The sequence below is a fragment of the Netta rufina genome (genome assembly GCF_964035555.1).
Source record: "Netta rufina genome assembly, chromosome: 2".
Lineage (NCBI taxonomy): Eukaryota > Metazoa > Chordata > Aves > Anseriformes > Anatidae > Netta > Netta rufina.
In genome coordinates this window covers 30291020-30313132 of record NC_140124.1, presented here as the reverse complement: position 1 = coordinate 30313132, position 22113 = coordinate 30291020, and the positions used below count along the sequence as shown (strand labels likewise).

The 22113-nt window shown below is 35.4% G+C and overlaps 1 protein-coding gene across 4 annotated transcripts in view; it reads left to right on the top strand.

The window, feature by feature from the left end:
• DGKB (diacylglycerol kinase beta) overlaps window positions 1-22113 on the top strand; it is a gene marked incomplete at both ends in the record, with an annotated part of 326775 nt that overhangs the window by 25405 nt on the left and 279257 nt on the right. For 2 of the 4 annotated variants that reach the window (XM_084306830.1, XM_084306828.1), the window contains 2 exons: window positions 7961-8037; window positions 11247-11267. In XM_084306830.1, coding sequence (XP_084162956.1) covers window positions 7961-8037; window positions 11247-11267 — 98 coding nt within the window. The remainder of the gene's footprint in view (window positions 1-7960; window positions 8038-11246; window positions 11268-22113) is intronic. The other 2 variants (XM_084306831.1, XM_084306829.1) reach the window with 1 other exon arrangement.

Below are 22113 nucleotides of genomic sequence, written 5' to 3'. Positions count from 1 at the left end.
AGAATTTTTGGACTATCTACAGAGGCTTGGGGAAGTAGTAATTAATATTGTAGTGCTTTATTAATTTTTTTTTTTTAGCATTTTTTTGTTTCTTTTTTGCTTTTGTTACTTTGTGGACTACTAAAATATATCAATACCTACTTCCACATTAGTTAAAATGTTTCAAAATATTTATAATTCCTGCAATGCAGTATTCAATATATTCAATAAATTCAATATATTTAATTTTAGTCATGTGAGCAGTCTTATACCATTTTCACATCTCTTCTTTGATCTATTCATTTTTATAATAATTGAAAAAGATCATATTATACAGATCTGTATGTGTTCAAATATACGTAGTTTATAAGTATGTAAGAATGCATTGAATGTATCCTGTTTAGTAATTTCTGAAGCCATAGTTAAACTTTAGGTTAAACAGATAATTTTGCACTCATTAGTGCAAAATTATAAATATTAGAAATTCCAAATAATATTTTCAAGTAAACATAGAAACAACGAATGTATTTTTAAAATGCTTATTTCAGAAAAAATACAAGTATTCTCAAACACAGAACCATTTCCCTATTTCTGCTTAAAATCAGAAATAATATATGATAAATTTTGAACCAAACTGATTTGATTCTTCTCTGTTAAACACTTAGCGCTTAGATGTGGTGGTTGGGGTGAAATACATTGTCAATGGCAGTACTTCCTTAATTTAATAGAGAGTATTTTCTTCACTATTCTTATGAGCTGGCAAGCTGTATCAGATACTGTGACCAGTTATAAATAAGCAGGAAATGAGAAAAAGGAAAGAAGGAGCCACAAAGTTACCAGCTGAATGTTTGTATTAGTTTTCAGGCTCAAATAAGATAATAAAATCCAAATGCTGGAGAGGTGTCCAGAGGCATTTAGTCTTTCCTGGTCTTAAGATAAGGTAGTATGGCATATTCACTATGTCCATAAATACTGTATTTCAAATATGAGCATTAGGATGACTTGCAATATTGTGTTTTTCCCACATAATGAACTTAGGCTGAGGGAATACTGTCCCAGGCCCTGAGGGAATTGCTAGGTGTGACTATCCTTGACCTCCCTGCGGCTTCCAAAGCCCAGGACCCCGTTTTGAAACTCCAAAAGCTCCCCTAAACCTGCTCATGGCCCAGGAGTCCATTGTAGTCCCTGGGGCCATCAGTCCCTGCTGCAGTGAACACAGCAGGGCTGGTCTGCAGCCCTGCCCAGCCTGGCCATGGGCCCTGCCAAGATGAGCCCACTCATGGCCTGATGTCTCAGTCCAGTCTTGGCATGCCCCTCTTCCCAGGGAGGTGCCCAGTGCCCAGGGCTGGGGCTGTCCTCCAGCCTGACCTGATCCTGTCTGGGGCAGCTCGATAGGCCCTGGCTGGCACTGGGGGTGCCACACGGTCTGGACCCCAGGGAGCCCCCAGCCATCACAGCCCCTTGAAATGCTGAACCGGAGTGGCAGAGCTGAGCTCTGAGGATCTCTAGAACTCTTTCATCCTTAATTTTCTGAATATCTAAAGGCGAAAGAGTGCAGAATAAGCCAAATAAGATAACTGTAAAGTTGTTTTAAAATACAGAAGATGACTAGGCCAAAACCCAGCTTTATTTTTCTCCTCAAAATATTTTTCATTATGCCTAGCATTTACCTGCAGTTCCTTTCAAGTCATGGAGTATGTTTTTGTCTTTTACTTAATTCTTCCTCTCTATGCTTTATTCTACTAACAGGCAAAAATTAATTTCCCTTCTACCCCAAATCCCTGTTGTTTGACATATACTTCTGTTTGAACATCTGCTGTAGGGAAGTGGGATTTGGAAGATCTTTTTTTATTAATGTGGAATAAAGATGTGCTGGCACATGCTATTAGTATTACTGTTGTTCACAAAGAAATCGTGATTGTCTGCGTAAGTATCATTTAGTACATAGCAATGGATAAAATGCATAAATCTTTCTCCTAATGATGTCATTAAGGACTTCATAGTGTTATATATGGAGTGGTAATTCGTGTCGAGAAAATGGTTGATATTAATAAAGAAGGGGGAGATTTGGGAGTGTGGCCATGGGGATCGGCAAGCCCCATCGTTGATGATAACATCAGATTTAATGATGTTAAGTCTGGAATGTAAAAGAGTTTAGAGGGAAGAAGGGTGATTCAGGAGACTCCATGCAGTCTGGGGTTGCTTGTTCTCCAGCCTTTAAGGTATGGAAGTTTCTGGGTGTTTGCCGCTGCTGTTATATGCAAAGTTGTTTGACCAATGAAAAGTTGTTTTGAAAAGAACTGCTGTGGGGTGAAGGGTATAAGAGGGGAGCCTGCCCTCAGGATAAAAAAAGCAGGCAACACGATGAAGTTATGTCATCAATAAAGAAGCAAAAAGATGGAATGAAAAGGAACAGGCTAGCAGAATGGAGACCAGGATGGGAACAGGCACATTGATCACCTCATGAAGATAGGTTCAGCCAAACTCAGCAAACCGCTCAGAGAAGCTCATACTGAAAGCAGCTGGAAATGGGTGCACTGGAGCTGGGAAGAAGCTCAAGCTGAGAGAAGGGGACCTGCGCACACAACTGCTGGTAAGCAGCAGCGCATTATGGGGAATCATATGTCCTTAGAAACAAAGACTGTCCTGGTAATCGTATGGCTTATTCTGACAGTTTATGATCCTGAAACGTGGGACCAAATTGAGGTCAAGGTGTGGGACTCTGCAACTAAAAACAACAAGGTTGCAGTGGGATTGCTCGGCACCTGGCGAGCAGTCTCTGAGGCCTTAAAGAGACATGTGGGGCCACAGTCAGAAACGTGTGGTTTGCCAGATAGTGAGGGAGCTGCGGGCTCATTTACTGATTCTTCTGCTACACCATCGCCCAACCCCCCCCCCGCTACTGCCATCGCAGGCCTTTGATGTTACGCTCCCTGCTGACCTGGACGTGCCTTTTGACCCAGGCCCTATTGGCCTTCAAAAGGAGATGGATATGCTTTTCTTCGATCTGGTAAGAACGGGATACATAAGGCCCGAAGGCCGAGTTGCTTGACAACTTAAAGCGAGACATGTTGTTCAAAAGGAATGGAAAATGGAGACTTGTTTGTAATCAAGAAAAGGAATGGAAAATGGAGGCTGCTAAGTCATGGAACTTAAAGGATTGTTTGTTACCTTTTCTGATTGTATAGGCATACTCGGGTTTAGTATGTAAAAGCAATGTTCTGTATATTTAGAATGTTTGATGTTCGTGTGTGCGTGTTGGTGGAGCATAGACTCCCCGCACACCCAGCGCTGTTTACTTGCCTTTTGTACCTTTTATAAATATTCCTTTTATAAATATTACTAAATTCAGATTGAGTTGGGACTTCATTTATAACAATAGTCTCCAAAGAAAGCAAAACCATGACACATGCCTCCATGGAGCCAGTCCAAAGCCATCTGTAGGTGAGGAACAGGAGGAGGCCATTGCTGAGGCCATGGAGAAAGGTGAGTGGCAAAGTGGCTGTGCTCTTGTGGCTGGTGGGAGCTCTGGAGTCAGGTGGCCTCTGCCAGGCAGGAGAAACAGCTCCTGGAGAAGGAGTTCTCTGCAGCAGTGGCTGTTGTCCCTGTCTTCCTCTTCATCTTCCTCCTCAATTTCCCATTGCAAAAACTACTTGCCACCATATATTGTGTTTTTTTATTTTTATTTTTAGGCAGCATCATCCAATTTTGCCTATGTTTGTAAGAAGCTTTTTGTTGACTGTTTATCACAGAATAGGAGGGTGTTTTGCTGGAGGGTGTAGTCATTCATATTCTCCAGTTTAAGGAATGTTACTAAAATCATTGATTGCCGTGGCATTGTGGCTGTTTTGAATGCCACAATAATTTTTATGATATTTAATACAAAATGCAAAAAGATAAAAAAGCAAATAAACCAACCCAAAACAAAAACAACAACAACAGCAAACAATGAATCAAACAACATGCAAATTAATCATTTTCCCATTTATGGTTTTAAATGTGTGTTTCTTTTGTGACATTTGCATCGAAAGACCACATCTATTTCACAAACCAAAATGAAAGTATGACCTATATTAAAAGTGCTTTGTAGTGAGCCTGCAGCCATACCTGTGGGTAACAGGACATACAAAGCTGCTGGCTTCTGATCATTCAGTGTCAACCACCAGAATCTCTTACCAACACAGGCATGCTGTAAGACTTTGAGTGATACTGGGAAAGACGTGTTAGTGGAACAACCTCTTTTTGTTGAAAGTGAAAAATTTTTACAATTTGGTGATGTGTACAATTTTGTTAGCAGGCTTGACCTTTTTAAGATACCAGTGTTTCTAGACCGGTAAAGTTTTAGCTGAAGCATAGGCATTGCTTAAGCAGAACTATTACACAGTTATTTGTATGTTATACCACAGAAGGAAACGTACATTTATAAATGCATGTACACACACACTCCTGTTATAAGTTGCCCCCTTAATTAATTTTCAGAGAGCATTGCATTAATAATAGAAAGGAATTTATTGAGTAAGCAACAGCAAGCAAAACAGCGCTGGGCGGCCGGGGAGTCTCGGCTCCGCCAACGGCGCGCACCTCACCCCCGCCAGGGTCCCTTTTTATATTTTGGTAATTCCGGGGGTTACGCAGCACATCCTGGTATATTCTGCGACTGCGCGCACTGTTGCTAGGGGGTCGTCTCTGTCCCTCTGGTGGTCATGAAGATGAAGGCCGTAGTCTTCCTCAGCGTTGTGGTTCAACTTCTTTTTTTATTTGGTCATGTTGGCCCAGCGTGAGACAGGAATGCAGGATGGTGATACACTAGTTTAGCAACTTATCAGGAGATGGTTACATGAACTTTGCAGCAGTGTCTTTGAACAAAAGAGGCAACTGAGATGCAGAAGGAGAGAAGGGGAGGGGGTTCTCTTTTTTGTTACATTAAGCAAAAGAATTTTCATAGTGTCTAGCCAAGTATTATACATCTTACTTCAGCAGGGAGCTTTTGCAACTCCTGCTCCTCAAACGGAACTCCTTGTTTTATAATACAAAAGACAATGAACAAACATTTATTGTGTATTACAACTCCCACTCATTTTTAATATGTAATTGCATCCACAAAAAAAAAAAAAAAAAAAGAAAGAAAAAATCCACAGCAGAATAAGAATCTGTAGAATTGCAATGACAGGGGAGTGTTGGTTTTTCACTATCCTTCTCATTGGCTTAGCTATCAAGCAGGACATTCAAGTTTGGGCCATAGCTTCATGCCATGCCTGAAAAATTGTATATTGAAGGTTGCAACATTTCTAAATTAAAATATATAAATAAAAATCTCAAATTTATTATAGTGGTATAGAAAATCTCTAAAACCTGTTTGGAGCTCTTAGGTATACATTCTGAAATTGACTGTTATGAGACTTCAGATATTTGCCTGTGATTTTTTTTTTTTGACTTGTATAACCACATCTGGATTTATAAGAGAATTAATTGTGATCCAGTCCTTGTCTGCTAGTCTTATTTTCTCTTAAATTGTGGTTTTAAAATCCACGAATTTATGCTGAGTTTTGTATAAGTCTTCTTATAGCTCATTCATTTTTTCTGTTTTTACACTTTTCAAGAATTTTTGGGGGAAGATACAGAGAGAGTATAGAGAACTTGTGTGATCTGGGCAAGTTTTTTTACTGTTTGATGTTTTCCATTTATGGGAAAAATGGTGCACTGAATTCCAACCTCAACTGAATGCTTAATCTTCTTCATCTAAAGCTGAGTCATTTTTAAAAATGAATCATAATTTTTAATGTGGGCTAAATCTTAAATGGTTTGCAACTAGTATGTAAATTTGTCTTCAGTTATAAAAAGTATCTTTGTTAGAACTGAAAGGTAGTTAAGAAAAAAATAGATACTTTGAACCTTTGCATATCCCACCATTAAATATGCAGGTGTATTATCTCTGTTGTCATGGTTTTGATTGTTCTACCTTTACTCTGAAGCAATACATTAACCCATACATTAATTATTTTATAACTATTCCTTTTGTAAATATTACTAAATTCAGATTGAGTTGAGACTCATTTATAACAAGAATATCAAAATCTTGAAGAGTTTTGCTGGGACAACCAAAGCAGGAATTACGTCCACAAAGCCTTTTCTTGACAAGTATTTCAAGCATGGAATATGCTTTGCCTTTTGGATGACTTCATTAAGGCAATATGCAGGAAAAAGGGAGGATATGTATGTTGTTCCCAGAACAGAGAATATTTTGTATCTTAATAGTGCTTAAATAAAAAAAATAAAAAAATAAAAAAATAAAATTAAAAGCAAAGATTTAATTTATTCTTCGTAAATAACACACCGCAGGTGTGTGCTTTTAATTGCAGCTGCATAGACATAGTATTCATTTAAAGATGACAAAAATATGAAGTGAAAGAAGTATGGTCATTTTTTTGCAGTTTGCCTTTTTTTTACATAAGCAACAAAATTGAACAATAAAATTTGCAGTATTTCAGACTGGCACAGAAATATGACTATAGATCACAGTTTATCAAGTAAATGTTTCCTGGGGCTGCCCATGAAACCAGTGAAATTTAGGTAGTTACAGTTGACAGTAACATTGAAATACATCTGATTAATGAAAATAAACAATTTTATCAAGGCCACAAATAGTCTTGGGAGTTTTAATTTAAGAAAAGATCACAACAATAGACTTTTGCAAAATGCTATGCATGTTAACAATCGAAAATGGGATGGGGGAGGGAGGGTTGTTACAAAACTATTTTGCAAATCCCCTCTTGCCATGTTTTCTCCTTCCAAGTTACATGATTTATTAAATGTACGTTTTAGATTCAGGATAGAGGTGCTCAGTTTCTTTGACTCTTAAGAACTATTGCAGTTCTTTATTTTGATAATGTAGTTCAAACAAACAAACAAAATCAGGAAGATTAGGTCCTAATGTCTGTAATTTTAAGTGTCTAACTAATTGCTCATGTGATAGTCCTGTTCATATTCCACAGTCTTTGTTTTTCTCTTTTCTTTCCAAGATTTGCTGTAGAAACAAGTGTGTAGCAATTAAGTACACCTGTTTTCTTTTGTAATCCATCTTCTGGTTCACAGATGACTGGTTCAAGGTTTTGTCCAGTGTTTTGGCCATTATGCACATTTGATCAACTACTGCATTTTAAAGACAAAACTGCTTTACAGCTGTTATTGTATTGCTGAGATACTTAGGGTGGAAAAGAGCATTATGTGCATATTTATGTGCTAAATGAATGTGAGTTCAAAGGTTTTATGTAGTGGTTATTTATTGAAATAACTCTTTTGTTATCTTGCAAGTTGACAAAAGAACAACAAAATGTTTTTAAACAACAACAACAAATGGAAAAGTAAAGGTGTGGAAGCATCTATGTGATTTGACACAATTGTGCTAGACAAAGCTTGTCCTAAAGTTACTGTGGTATTTAGAATATCTTAGAGATCTACAAAAGCTGGGGTTTCAATAGTAACATTTATTTTCTGTGATGTCTGCAGAAAAAGATTTTTCTTCAAGTATGGCCTCTATCTTGATGTTGTCTGGCTCCTCTGACAGTTCCTCTACTTACTGGCACCTATGCCAGAGGAGATTTAGTAGCATTGTTGAGAATGACTATGTTTGGTAGATGACTCAGGTTTCAAGGACAAAGAAAAAAAAAAAAGAAAGAAAGAAAAAGTGACTTGAAATAGCCCTTGCAAACAACTCCTTCAGAAATGTACTACTTAACAACAGTTGGAGTAAAGAATATTTCTGAGCATTCTGTGTTGGCTTGCTGTTTTTTACTATTTAGTCAGAGGGTACATTATGTTCTCATTTTCTTCCTGCCCGCAGCTCTCATACAGCTAGAGAAAATTACTGATGCACATTGAGAAAAGCTATTAGCAGTTTTGTTGTTGTTTCTTTAATTACAGCTCATATTATGTAAATCAGTTTTCTGTATTTTAATTTTCTCTTTCTTCATTCTTCATCTAGATTCCACTAAGAAAATTAAGGATGTCTTAGAAGAATTCCATGGCAGTGGTGTGTTAGCAAAATATAATCCTGAAGGGGTAATTCTTCTTCTTTCTTCAATGGTCGGACATGGTGGGAAAAATGTTTACAAATGTTGTAGCAAATATAAGCATTTAAAATAGAAGAAATTCTATAAGTCAGTTGTTTGGGGTAACAGTCTGTTTTGAAATAAAAATATGAATATATTAAAGAACTAAAAGTTTATAAACATAATGTTAGACGCATCTGCTTAATATGACATTAAAAAAAAAAAACAACTTTAAAAATAACAAAAAAATAAAAAGGTTAATTTTGTTTTCCAATTGTTTTTAAGGATTAGAAATGTTAAGCATGTTTTCATATCTTAGATGAATGAAATCTGCTAATATATATATACACATATTATTATTTTTTTATGTTATTTCTGGTAATGGGATCACCTTTAGAGGGATTTTTTTTCTCATGTTATGAAACCAAAAATTCTGCTGAATGTGTGTGCATGCATTGTCACTACAAACCCACTACCAGAGAAAATATTCTGTTTTAAATGTTAGAAAAACACAGATTGATTCCTTTTGAAGCCCTCAACTGCAATTTTTATCTGCTTAGCACATCAAAATGTAGCCAACTAAAAACCTGTTTCAGTAAGGTTTCTAAATATGCTTGCATTGTGTGGAATTCAGAGTAGAAAAATGTACTGACAGTTACAAGCATGACTGATCCTACATTTCAGGATGTGAAAGACAAGAATTGTTAAGTAAGGCAGTTATAATCCATTTTTGGTTTTTGAAATCTTCAGTTCTCTCATCATACAACGATTTCAGTTTTGTGAATTGCAGCCTTTTACAGTTCAAAGTAATTGTGTATTTGCATGTTTAAATAACATGTTTTCATGTAGGTAACATATCACATTGTCAATATTTGGTATTGGTATAGACTGGTATTTAAAGTGTTGAGATTAGTCTCACAACTAGCGGTCAAATGGTCATTTCTCCAGTTTGAGGGTATATGGAGGTTGGGTCCCAGTGAAAAGTGATCAGTATGAGCAGATGGGACAACTGCTCTTACTGAAGCCAGGTGAATTGGCAGGATTTGTGCAAAGCTGAAATTATTAAACATAGTTGGTTCTGAGCTGATTCTGTGACTCTGTACCTGTACTGGAGCTCTTCATTTTATGGTGATTTGATTGCAGCATCCTACCAATGTACTGAAACATCCAGGGATTATAGAACAGCACTGTGTCCAAAACTGTGATGAGGGTAGAAGGGGAGCAGGGAACACAAGTCAGACAACTTGCTGTGGTTCAGCAGAATTCAGGCTATTCACTACTACTGGGCAGTGTTGGTCCCAGGCTAAGCCCAACAGCTTTTTTGCTTTGCTGCTTAGTGCTTAGACTTCAGGCAGTGCAACAAAAATAAAACATAGCTAACAGCTACTTTGGATCTAGTGGGATTTACTAGCTCAGTTTTCGTGTCTTAAGCTGCTTAACTGCAAGCAGAGCAGCCAAAATTTCTTCTGCAGCTGAGTGAATATTCCAAGTCAAACAAACTGCCCATGCACAGGTGTGTCTGTGCCTTTGGCACGCATTCAGCCTGCTATGTAGAAAAGCCTTTTACAGGAAGATTTGAGATTTGGTTGTATCAGGTCAGACAAGAACCCCTGTATCAGATATGCTATTTAAATTAAGCAATTATTATCTGTAAATCAAACGAACAAATAAGCAACAAGAGCAACAACAACAAGAAAAAATACTAAATTATTTTAGTGAGAGATACAGGAGATGTCAAAAATTTAATGATCCAGGTGAAATCAGTCACAGAGCAGCTTTTCTCTTCTATATATTGTAGATAGCACTTTGAACTTTTAAACATTCTACTTGTTTTGTAGCTGTGTTTTGTAGAGGATACCATCATGTTTCCATTTTACCTCTATTTCCTAGATCATTGTCTCATAAACACTTCAAGTATTTTTCCAGGCTCACCAATACCCTACAAAAAGGTGGTGTCAATTTTTAGCCTAATAAACATGGGGCATAGAGCTTTGGCAGATTTTGCAGTGTGATATATTTATGTATTTAAGAAAAAGTCTAAAGAACTTGTTTCAAGCATCTTGCTGCTTAAAGGCTTGCATTTATTCCACTCCATTGCTTCTTTATTGCATTTTTTTTTCTTTTTTCTTTTTTTCTTTTATATCACAAACTGATTTAATGGGACACAAATAGCAAAAGAAAAACCTATTGATATTTGAAGCTTGTTACCAGAAGTCATCTGGCTTGTTTTTCTATTATCTTATATCTTGTTGAATGAATGAGTTTTGGGTTTAGTGGAAATGATGTATCTGATTATCAGAAGGTCAGAACTATAGGAAGTTTATTTATGGTGCTTTTACTCTATGCTAGCTTTCAGTGTAGGGCAAATTACTGAAACATCTAAAAATGTTACTTAGCCTTTGCCTTTCCATCTTTTTTTCTATAATTACTGTCAAATATGTAATTAAGACTGGCTTTTATACCTGATGTAAGACACACAGGTAGGTTAACATCAGCCTGCTGGAAAGCTGCTAAAGTAGTCAGGGTACTTCTAAGAAGAAGCTTTCTTCAGGGTAATTATGATTTCCAGAGGTGCTGGAATTTTTCTAAATTGACTTTGTGGATGTATCAAAGATTATCTTGATTACTCTAGTTTAGCAAAAGTCTGGCACAGTCTGTAATTTATGCAGAGAATACCACTATATTTTCCATTTTAAGTTAGTACCTCTGACTGGGAATTAGAGGCAGCAGTTTGTGAATAAAGTTGAAAGGTAGAAAATAAATCCAGTGTCTTTATTAAAAGGAGAACAAATTGTTATAAACTAAAGCAGCAATGGTGACTTCTGAGATGGTGTCTGCTAGTATTTATCATTGCATTCTTTTTTGATTCACTTGTTTCACTAACAACCATTCTTGGCAACAAACAATTTTTACCTAATTTTTTTAAGTACACAGGGTTGAGAGAGACTAATGTACTTACTTCCTTATATTTTTCTTGGATGTCTGTCATTGCACAGTTAAAAATAAATAGCTTGCACTCTCTAATCAAGATTAGAATGCTGACCTGAACCATTTTCTTGATGTATGTGCTAATGCAAGATGATGATATTCTATCATGTCTTAAGCCTGTTCATCTACATTATTAACCTTTCAACCAAGTACTTTTATAAAAACAAACCCTAAGTGTTACTATACTGCATTAATGCATATGTCTTCTTTCTTTTATTGCATGCATTGCAGAAGCAAGATATACTTAACCAAGTAAGTAATCTTAATTTGATGGTTTTTTTTTCTTTCTCCTTTTTTCATGCCTAGAAGCACTATTTTTTTATTTTTATTTTTTATTTTGTATACCACTGAGAAGTCATTTATTAATAAATACTACCTATGGCAATTCTATCAGTTAATAGGCAAATAATTAAAAGTGATTAGCAATCTATTGTGATGATAGTGACTTTGTAGCCTTTGCAAGAGAAAGGGTTAAAGGGTTGATTGTCAACCTAAGGGTCTACTGAGAAGCTTACACAGCCTAAAAACAGGTATAAAAATACAATGAAAAAAAATGCTAGAAAAGAAGGACTAATCATATGAACTGTTGTTGTTTTTAATGACTTAATTATTCTTTGTGTAAAAACAAACAAAAAAACCCTCTAATTTCCTTTTTTGGGGAGGAGGTGGCTGGAACATGAGAACAATGGAAAAATCAAGAGGATTAAACGATTAGTTTTGTAGGAACCCCTCACTTTCTAGTGTCAAAGGCCAGCTGAGCTTTTGGGCATGTACTGTCAGGAGTACTCCCTGTTCACAGAAGGACTTGGTCTTCTTCAGGTAACCAGTATTACTATTTTAGTAAGTTGAAGGAGTGACTGTGATGTGTCCTGAAATAGAAGGCGCTCAGATTAAAGCATGGTATCTAGTACCAGACTTGAGACTAATCTCATTATTATTTTTGCCAGCAATATTGTAACAAGAAATAGCTGAATACTGATAGAATCAATTCACTAAACCAAATTCTGGAACTTTCTCCAAAATGGAGAAAAATCTGATTATGCTGGAAAAGTTTGATGACATTATGGAGTTTAGTAAACAGAAATGTAATGAAAGGCTCTAGTGCATATCATTAGTGTGATGTGCCCTGGGTCTAGTGGTACTGCTAGATAAAGAACTGAGTATGGTCTCTGATGACAAGATTATTGCAAAGCATCACTGTGGTATGGTCATGAAGAAGACAAACAACATCACTCAGGTATTGCAATAGTGTTCCTGTGGCAATAGTGGACTGAGATCAAGATGAGGCTTTTGAGAATAGGTAGATTTGTTCGGCTAATTGACATAAGTGGAAAACTAGGTAGACTTTCCAGCACACACAAATATAGATTAAAATAAAGTTTTTTGTGCTGTTTCCTCCAGCTACATGTTTTGATCTGTTAGAAAATATTAATTTGCTGTAAAGACTTTGCCTTTTTATAATATATAAAGCAAATATTCAAGTACAGATAACCAAACAGTAATATTCTTTAAAAGGGTACGGTGGAGATCTCATCTTTCCGCTTTTAGCCAGTATATGTGCCACAAGGTGGGACAAGCTGAACTCACATTGGAATTAATTTACAAAAAGGTTGGTAGGATGTGAAGCATTATAGGAAATCCATTACATAGGAGAAACGTGTCCCCCACATATAATCACCTGAAGACTTACGAAAGGATTCTTTCTAGCTAGAAAAGAGAAAAAGTTCTTAACTTGTGAGTATCACCAGCAGAAAACTCTTTCATGCAGACACTGGGTGCTCAGCATTCTTCTGGGTTTCTGAGCAGAATTTCTAGGGAAATAGCTTCCTGGATACCTAGAGAGCTGGGAAGCGTGCCAGATGGAGATGCTGGCAGCCTGGCTGTGAGCCTGCTTTCTGTGGAAAGTGTTGAGGGCACTGAGGTGTTAAATGTTTCAGATAGTCAGTTTCTGTTGCAAAACTGTTCAGTTCTGAACATTTTTAATGATCTTTACTGTTCTTCCTTTTCTCTTCTTTCTTCAGTTTGTGGTCATGAATTCATCTTTCCCTCCTTGACATCTTAGTTCTCTTTTGAAACTTCCCCTCTCTGACATAAGCTCCAGACATTTTTGTTCTTGTCTTCCTGTTTTTTTTTTTTTTTAATTATTATTTATTTATTTATTTGTTTTGTTTGTTTGTTTGTTTGTTTGTTTTTGTATTGTGCAATACTCTATGTTAAGCTTTAGGAGCCTCATACTGCTTTCATTTACATGGTATCTATTTTAATTCTCATTAGTTTTTAAATGGCTAACTCAAGTCTATTTTGCAATTCTGAGGGATGCTGTTTCAAAATGGTTTAAAATAAAGAGTTTGTTGTTGTTGTTTGTTTAGTAGGGTATCACTATTCAGGGAAAAGTTAATAGGAAATTTTAAGCTGTCTTGATACTAAAAGAGATCATTCTATTTCAAGGAATATTATTCTTGAAACTACACCATTTTTAAAGGAAAGGAAATGAAAAAAATATGGAGGGTTACACTGATGTCTGTTTTATTTTAAACATTTTATTTGAAGAGTGACAGACTACTCTGACAACATTTCAGCTACTCTAACAGCATGAAAAGTGTATAGTATGGTGCCAATTATGGTATGGAGTTATAAAGTATGAAACATTGCTGTCCTAATTTTTTTAATAGCAATTGAAATATCATCTAAATTATTCTCTTGATAAATTGAAGTAAGCACAGAAATAAATTCCTTCAGAAAGGATACTTTTTTTAGTGAATTTTTATATTGCTATTAATGAATGTTTAAAATTGATGCATTTCAGCTTAAGTATGCATGCAATGGTGTGATGTTTATTCATAATTAGGATTTGCAACTATTCTATTAGTCATCAGGGATAGGTTTCATAATATTTAACTGCTAGGATGAGATTAAATAGCAAAGTATTTTTGCTCTATTTTTAATTGTAATAAAATATGAGAAAACAACAACAACAACAACAAAGGAAAATACATTTTGTTAATACTGTATCCAAGATTTTCCACAGTAGTTTTATCCCGATAAGAGTTACACTTTATTTATAAAGATTTAGTAGATACAGCTAGCATTCACAACAATTAATCTAAAGTCATCATCTGTGCAATATGCCAGTGGTGCAGTCCTATGGAATGCAATATAGAAGTCTAAACTCTATAAATGGTATTATACATTTATGGAAAAAAAATAAATGTTTATAGAGAAGGTATCCTTGAGGAAGTAGAAGTGGTTCTAGCTCTAATCAGTATTTATCAGATCTTAATGCATACCCATGTTTACATGGAGTATCTTTTTGGAAAGAAAGCATATAGGCTAATCAATGCATCAATGGGCAAAAGAAAGAACAATTTAACTTTCCCACTGCATATAACAAACACTCTGAAATCATTTTAACAATTAAGTATTTTATAGGCTATGAACATAATTGCTTTCTAAGAGACAGGAAGCAAGGCTCATTCTCTAGTCTGTTACAAATACAATGAGATGATAATAATGAAAGGTGGATGTGATTTCAAATTCATTTTGTGACATGGATTTCTAGAAACATGTCCTCATTTGATGGCTATTGGATTCAAATCATTTAAACTGAACATGAAGAAAATTAGGTTAACGTTCCAGTGCTTGAAGTTTCCAATCAGTGTTGCAGGTTGCCCTTATTTTTTATTTACTTATTTATTTTCTTTCTAAAGAAAATAAATTTCTTTCTTTTTTGTTGTTGTTGTTGTAGATATGTTTAAAATCTCTTAGATGACTATTTAGAAAGTTAGCCAGCCTTAGCATTGCCAAGAGTTAGTAAATATTTCAGAATTGCTCTTGTCAGAATGCTTTAGGAATAAACTACTTGTAACTTAAATACACATTTTACTTGTCTCTACTTGTTGGGCTGTGCTCTCAGTGAATCACTATACATGTATGTATATATTAATATTATCAAAGAAATAGCAGTGGAGAGGTATTTGGACTCTTTGCCAAACAGACAACACTGAAGAAAAGGAAGAGGGAAAAAAAAAAAAAAAAAAAAAAAAAACAGACAAAAAAAGCTTTCTTTAAAATAAATAAATAAATAAATGAAAAACCTAGAAATTCTGTGCTTCATTTATGACAGTAAAAATTCTGAAGCTACCAAATGGATGCTTATTTGTTGGTAAGCACATATGATGCTTGTAAATACGTGTGCTTACGTTACCTGGTCAGACACACAACTGATCTATTTTATTTTCCTATAAAAGATATTATCTAGAAATTACAGAGAATGTCCAGACTCTCTAATTTCTGACTTATATCTCTAAATATAGTTAATTAATATAGGTTTACCCAGGCTGAATTAGGAAAGACTGGTTAAAGTGCTTTACCCAGGCTATTTGATTATGACTTTTTTTTTATGGTTTTCATTCTGAGGTACAAATTTTTTGTTTTGTTTTGTTTGTTGGTTTGTTTTATGATGATGACTACAATTAAAATGGATTCATGTGCATGGGGCCATCTAGGTACTGTTTATGAAACTGCAGAGATAAACAAAATATAGAAAAATACTCTTAATCATAACATACTGCAAAAATTAGTCAATTAATGGAAATGACTTGGGGTTCTCTTGTGAAGTACATGTAATGTTGCTAGTATTAGTCTGTGAGTATATATAATTCAGTAGGTGATGGTGGTAATTTATTTATTTCTATTATTTTAAATTTTAGTGAGAATAAATACAAATGTAGTTCAGCTAACACATCTCTGTTTTCCTAAAGGCTGTAAATTTACTCAGTGCTATGTGGATGAAAACTCTTGCCAACTAGAATAGGACATTTTAAATTTTCTTGCATTGGTACCAGTGACTATTTGAAGTGAAAAATTCAAGTTATTCAGGCTCAGATTACACTAAATCTCAATTAAAAAAAATAAAATTATAAATTGTAACAGTTATGAAAGTTTGTCAGTTTTTATACAGTAAAACAGTGACTGTTCACATGGCATGTTCATAGATTATTTTTCTTTCTAAAAGTGTTGTAGCAAAAATATATTTTTAATATAAGTAGCTGAAATAGCACCCATAAAAGTTTACAATTAACAGGGTATTCATTCCTTTTAAAATTAATGAGAATGCTATTGATACAAAATGCTTTTAGAAAAATATTATTATGAACTTTAGCCCTTTTATGAAACTTACATTTTCAGCCACATTAGTCTATCAGTAGGTTTTTGGAGTATCTTCACCAGAAGATAAATTTTTTGGTTAAACCTGGACTTTGTTGTAACTTACTATTTTTCAGGGACTTGGTGTTTTATTCTGAAGCATACTTTCTACACCATTTTTCCTAAATTCTATAATAATTTCAATTTTCAATAGTCCAGTTCTGCTTGGGCAGTATGCAGATTATCTACTCTTTACTTTAAGTATCTAATATATGTTTCTTTGAACATTCTTTATTGATAGTACATGTTAAATGGACCCTGGCTGCTAATCTGCTACAGGATCATTCTAAATGTTTCTGCCTTAGCACTTTTTCTAAAATTAAAATTTTTAAAAAAGGCTTTGTCTAGCATATATAGTAACTATATATAATTATATATATATAATATGTTAGTTTGTGTGTAGCACATATGAACATACATACTTAAGTACATTTATAATAATTTGATAAAAAAAAAAAAACTGCTGGTGTTAAGGTGGTTATATATATATATTTTTTTCGTAGTTGGATATAAGACTAGGATGAAACTGCAGTGGTTGGTTCTAGATTTATCTGAATAATTAACATCGACTTATTTTAATAGCGTGAGAGTGTGGTAAAAGGCTATGCTGAAAAAAATGTTATTATATTAAATTGAGTCTTCAAAATTTCTTTTAAGATACTTTGTAGAGTTTATTTATTGGAAGAGACATGCTAGTTATTCTCAAATGTTGCAGAGTAATTATTTTTGATAGGAGACATAAAGGGAAGATTTTTGGCAGTTATATATGTCTGTAGTATTGATGTTATCCAAACATTATTTGACCATATAGAATATTGGTAGGAGCTGGTTATGGAAGCATGTGATTTATTTATTTTCTTAACTGTAAGCATTCATGCCAGTAGATGACCATTTATATGATGTTTTATCTAAGAAATCATTTCATTTGGTTTCCAGAATTTTTATAATACAGTTAGGTCAAAAATGTATTAAATCAAATGCTTAAATCAGTAGATGTTAAGGGTTTTCATTTGAACCAACTTTACCCCCAATGTACAAAGGCAGGTTCCATAAAGAATTCCAAATTTAATTTAAATTTCTCATTATAATGAACATTAGCAATACATTTTTAAACAACAAAATCTTATGTGTTCTCCTTTGATTTGTTTTCTAGATTGTTATCCCTCTCTAATAGTCTCTGCTTCCTCCTTCTCCCCTACGCCCCCAAACAATATTTTGGCCAAAGTCACATTTCATTACAAAGCATTGTCAGAATCAATGAATCTTCAATTCTTGGACATTTACCAGTAGCGCTTTTCACAACTTGTCATATAATTGTTGCTAATGCACTAACACCAATGGAACTTTGCAGTTGTCATAGCATTATGTGAGACTGAAGGCCCTGTTACATCTTCTCTTTTGTCAACAGTTCATTTTTCAGATACTGAGTCCATATAAATTGTGTAAAAAGAAATAATAATTAAGAGGACCCATGCACAAACAAAAATAACCCAGAGCTATTATGGTCCATAGATTAAAGCTCATAACATTTTTGGCACTATTTGGAGATGTGGCAACATAATTTAAAAAGTACTTAGTTGAAAATTACATTTCCAAATTCTCTATTTCCATATTCTCTGAAATGTTCTCTTTAATTAGTAAAAGCCATATTTCATGGGAGTCTGCTGGAAAGAATGATTTATTTTGTTAGGGGATTCCATTGTCTCCACTAGCAGTATGGGTCTCCCCAGGCATCTGGAATTCACTCACAGAGTCGACTCTTATTTACAGCAGCAAAAATTTAATGGTACCCCTATATCAGCTCAACCTGGGTGCCTCCAAGGACGGACCTTGCTCGAGACTTTCCCTGGGTCAATCTTTGTTTCATCAGCTACAGTCCAATCAGTTCTTAACATATATGTTATGTTTCTTCATTGGTGGCTCTTTGTTGCGGGGCAGGATGTCTTATCTGCTGGGTATGCCTCTCATCCAGTGCTGCCCCCAGTCAGCACATTCGTTTTCCTCCTGTCCATGCCACCCAGACCCCAACACTATGCCGCTCAATGGTGCTCAGTCACCACTACATACCACATTCACGTTATGCAGAGCTCTTATTGCAGCCAAAGACTTCACCAAATATACTCCATTAATGGCAAACAATAGCCACCCAAGTTTCTTACATACCTGTAGCTTGTTTTCCTTTCACTTTTTTTTTTTTCATTTTATTTTCAGGATGATGAAAATAGTGGCCTATGTTGAATTATCTTTTACAATTTTATAAGAACAAAAAGGCCAAAGAGAATGTGATATCTCTACCCAGAAATTCTCTGAAAATATTTCCAAACACTAGAACATGCCTTGTTCCCATTTACGTGGCCTGTGTGGTAAGGAGGAATAAAAGAAGTTGCTGTTCTAGCCCCCACCCCCTGGCCCATCCACAGTGACAACTCTTTTGTCAAATGAGTATTAGTAAATTTCTTCTTTGCATCTTATAAGGATTTATAAAACAAGTGGAGTGATACATCTTCTCTTCCTTCCTTCTGTTTGTCAGCCAGTAAAACTGGCTGCTACTTGTACACCAGCTATGAAAATACAGGAGGCAGTTAGATGCCTCCTTTTGCAGTTTTTCTTCAGGGTACATCTTGAGTCAAAAGCAGTCATTTTTCTCTGATTAAATTTGTTCTCTTCAAATGTTTAATATAGTAGGAGTTCAACAATTTCATACCATATTTAAAATATCTGAATAGTATTCTTTATAAAGAATGCAAAATCTGCTTTACTTGTGTATATCCTATTTTTCACTGAGAAACCATTTTTTACGTATTCTGAGTGTCAGGATATAGTGAGATATGATATCTATAGCATGGAGAGTTTTGTGTATATTGGCACAGAACATACATGTAAATGCATAAACCTTCACAAAATGAACACATGCATCTTTCTTTATCTTACATTTCTATGTACCATTGGAAATACAGAAGAACAAATCACAGAATTGCACACTTTTACTTCAACAGGAGAAAGGATGAAGCCAAATACTCACAGCAGGCATTTCCTGCCTAAGCCTGTTAAGCTTAGACTGTCCTCAATATCTTTTTTCTTGGAGTCCCATGTATACTGGGAAACTGAAACCGAAGAGTGAGAAGTAAGAGCTCTGCTTTATGCCATGAATGTAGAGTAGAAAGTGAAGTATTATATATGCATGCTTTAAAGGTATTAATGAGGTAAAAAACTTCACATATCTGTGAAAAACATGGTGTATCTGCAAATAAATTTTTGTATAATTGTGATAGCACTATAGAAAATAATGGTCAGTTTTTATGGTCAGTTTTGAAGTATTCTGTGCAGTAACAGAAAAATAAAATTGCACATTTTAACTGAAAATAAAGAGGGATTTTTAATACCTATAAAAATCCAAAATTAATTGTAATATTTTTGTATTTGTTTCTTTACAGAACTATCATTATTTAGTCATATTGATAAGTCTCATACTATAAATCCTCTTGAAAGGATTTATAGGAAAGGAAATCCTGTTTTTCCTGAAAACTGTAATTTATTTTTCTTACTAGTTGCCAAGGCTTTAATCTCTGAGTAACTTTCGACTCTGCAGTCAAGATTCCTTAGTAACATTTTTTTCTAGTTAAATGATTGTCTTTTTTTTTTTTTTTTTAATATGTTCTTTCTATTCTGTCATAGGATTTCCTGTGGTATGTTGAAACAGGACACATTAATGATCACAATCCAGAGGTGGGGAAGGAAAGTAAAAGGCCAGGGTAAAGAATTTTCTCCGGAGTAGGCTTTTTAAAAATATTGTGGTGGAAAGATAGGAGAACAGCTCAGAATATTTGGTCAAAGCCATTAGGGAGTTTTCCAGTAGCTTTTAGCAGCTGGGTAAGAGGGAAATAGAATATTTCCCAGAGGCACATTTCCTCAGTAAGATTCTGAGATTCTGTGGAAGCGCTTTCCTTTGGATCTTACCTCAGTTTTTCCACTGAATTCAGATGATTCCATATAACTAGATTGCCTTTAAATGCGGTTGACATCTCTTGAGTCCAAACGCAGAGTTTGTAGCTCGTTTCCAGCATTACCCCAGCCCCACACTCACTTACCCAGTTGTGCCTCCTTGGCTGCTGCGAGAATGAAGGAAATAAGGAGCAGAAAAAATGATGGTGGGAACAGAGGTGTTAACAAATTGGTAGAAGGATTGGTAGTCACCACTGTTTCCACGCCACTCCCCTTGTGCCTGCCTGGCTTAGAGGTAACCTCCCCACATACTGTAGTTAGTCCACAAATGGGATCATCACTCTCTCCAGATTAGACAAAATAGTCATTGTATGGTATTACCTTTTGTAGCTGCTGCTTTGTACATGCATATAGCTAGTGTTGTTTTAATTTTGTATTATATTTTCCAGTATCTATAGAATGTTGTAACTGTTTTCCTTAAGTAACTGTCTTATAGTGTCTTATTCCAAGAACATTGTTATGAGGAAAATTTTTGTTTCTGTTTTATCCTGGTTCTTAAAGGGCTATTTGAGGAGAGGAATTTTCTTCAAAGCAATGGGAGTTGGCAGAGCAAATCTTAATTGTTTGTGTTTGTAGCTTACTTGTAAAGTGAAAGATGCCATAAACTTCAGAAAAATTTCCACCCCAACACATTGATCGAGTTTGGGTTCTCAAAAAAAAAAACCAAAACACTCTGTTTAAACCAAAGATCTGGGCAAATCTATCCATATTTGCTTAGTTAGATATCGTAACAGCAATATTTTCACGTTGTCTGGACACATTAGTCTATTTTATATCAGCTCTATAAAAACTGTTATTCTTAAGCATAAGATCCCATTAGCCCTCTTAAATAAAGAGGGCTAATGGGATGCTGGCATGCATTAAAAGGATTAAAAGGCCAGCAGGTCAAGGGAGGTGATCCTCCCCCTCTACTCTGCCCTGGTCAGGCCTCACCTGGAGTACTGTGTCCTGTTCTGGGCTCCCCGGTACAAAAGAGACAGGGATCTCCTGGAAAGACTCCAGTGGAGGGCCACAAAGATGATACAGGGCCTGGAGCATCTTCCCTATGAAGAAAGGCTGAGAGACCTGGGTCTGTTCAGCCTGGAGAAGAGAAGACTGAGAGGGGATCTCCTCAATATATAAATATCTGAGGGGTGGGAGACAGAAGGATGTAGCCAACCTCTTCTCAGTGGTTTGTGGGGATAGGACAAGGGGCAATGGCTGCAAGTTAGGGATATGGTTTAGTGGGGACTGCTAGTGTTAGGTCAGAGGTTGGACTCGATGATCTTGAGGTCTCTTCCAACCTAGAAATTCTGTGATTCTGTGAAGTTAGAGCACAGGAAGTTCCGCACTGACATGCGAAATAACTTCTTCACGGTGAGGGTGACGGAGCATTGGAACAGGCTGCCTAGGGACGTTGTGGAGTCTCCTTCTCTGGAGATATTCAAGGCCTGTCTGGACGCCTACCTGGGCAGCCTGCTCTGAGGAACCTGCTTTGGCAGGGGGGTTGGACCCAATGGTCTTTCGAGGTCCCTTCCAACCCCTACAGTTCTGTGATTCTGTGAAAATAATAGTTATTTGCACTGATAGAACTTTTTTGTATGTAATCTATTCATACATTAACATAAGCAAGACAAAGAAAAACAAAACAAAAATAATAAGTGTTTTGGACTAACACAGATTTGACAAAAATTTAGTTGTAAAACATATGCTGCATCTGAGAAGCCCTATCCCAAAGGTGCAGAATGACCTTTCTGAGCAATCTGCAAATATTGCTCACTGCTTGTTTCATAAATAACACAATATGCATGTTTATATGATGAATATTTTATTATATATATAATAATACACAAAATAGTTCTGTTTCTTTTATTTGTACACTTAGATCCAAAATGGAATGCTTCCACTCTGA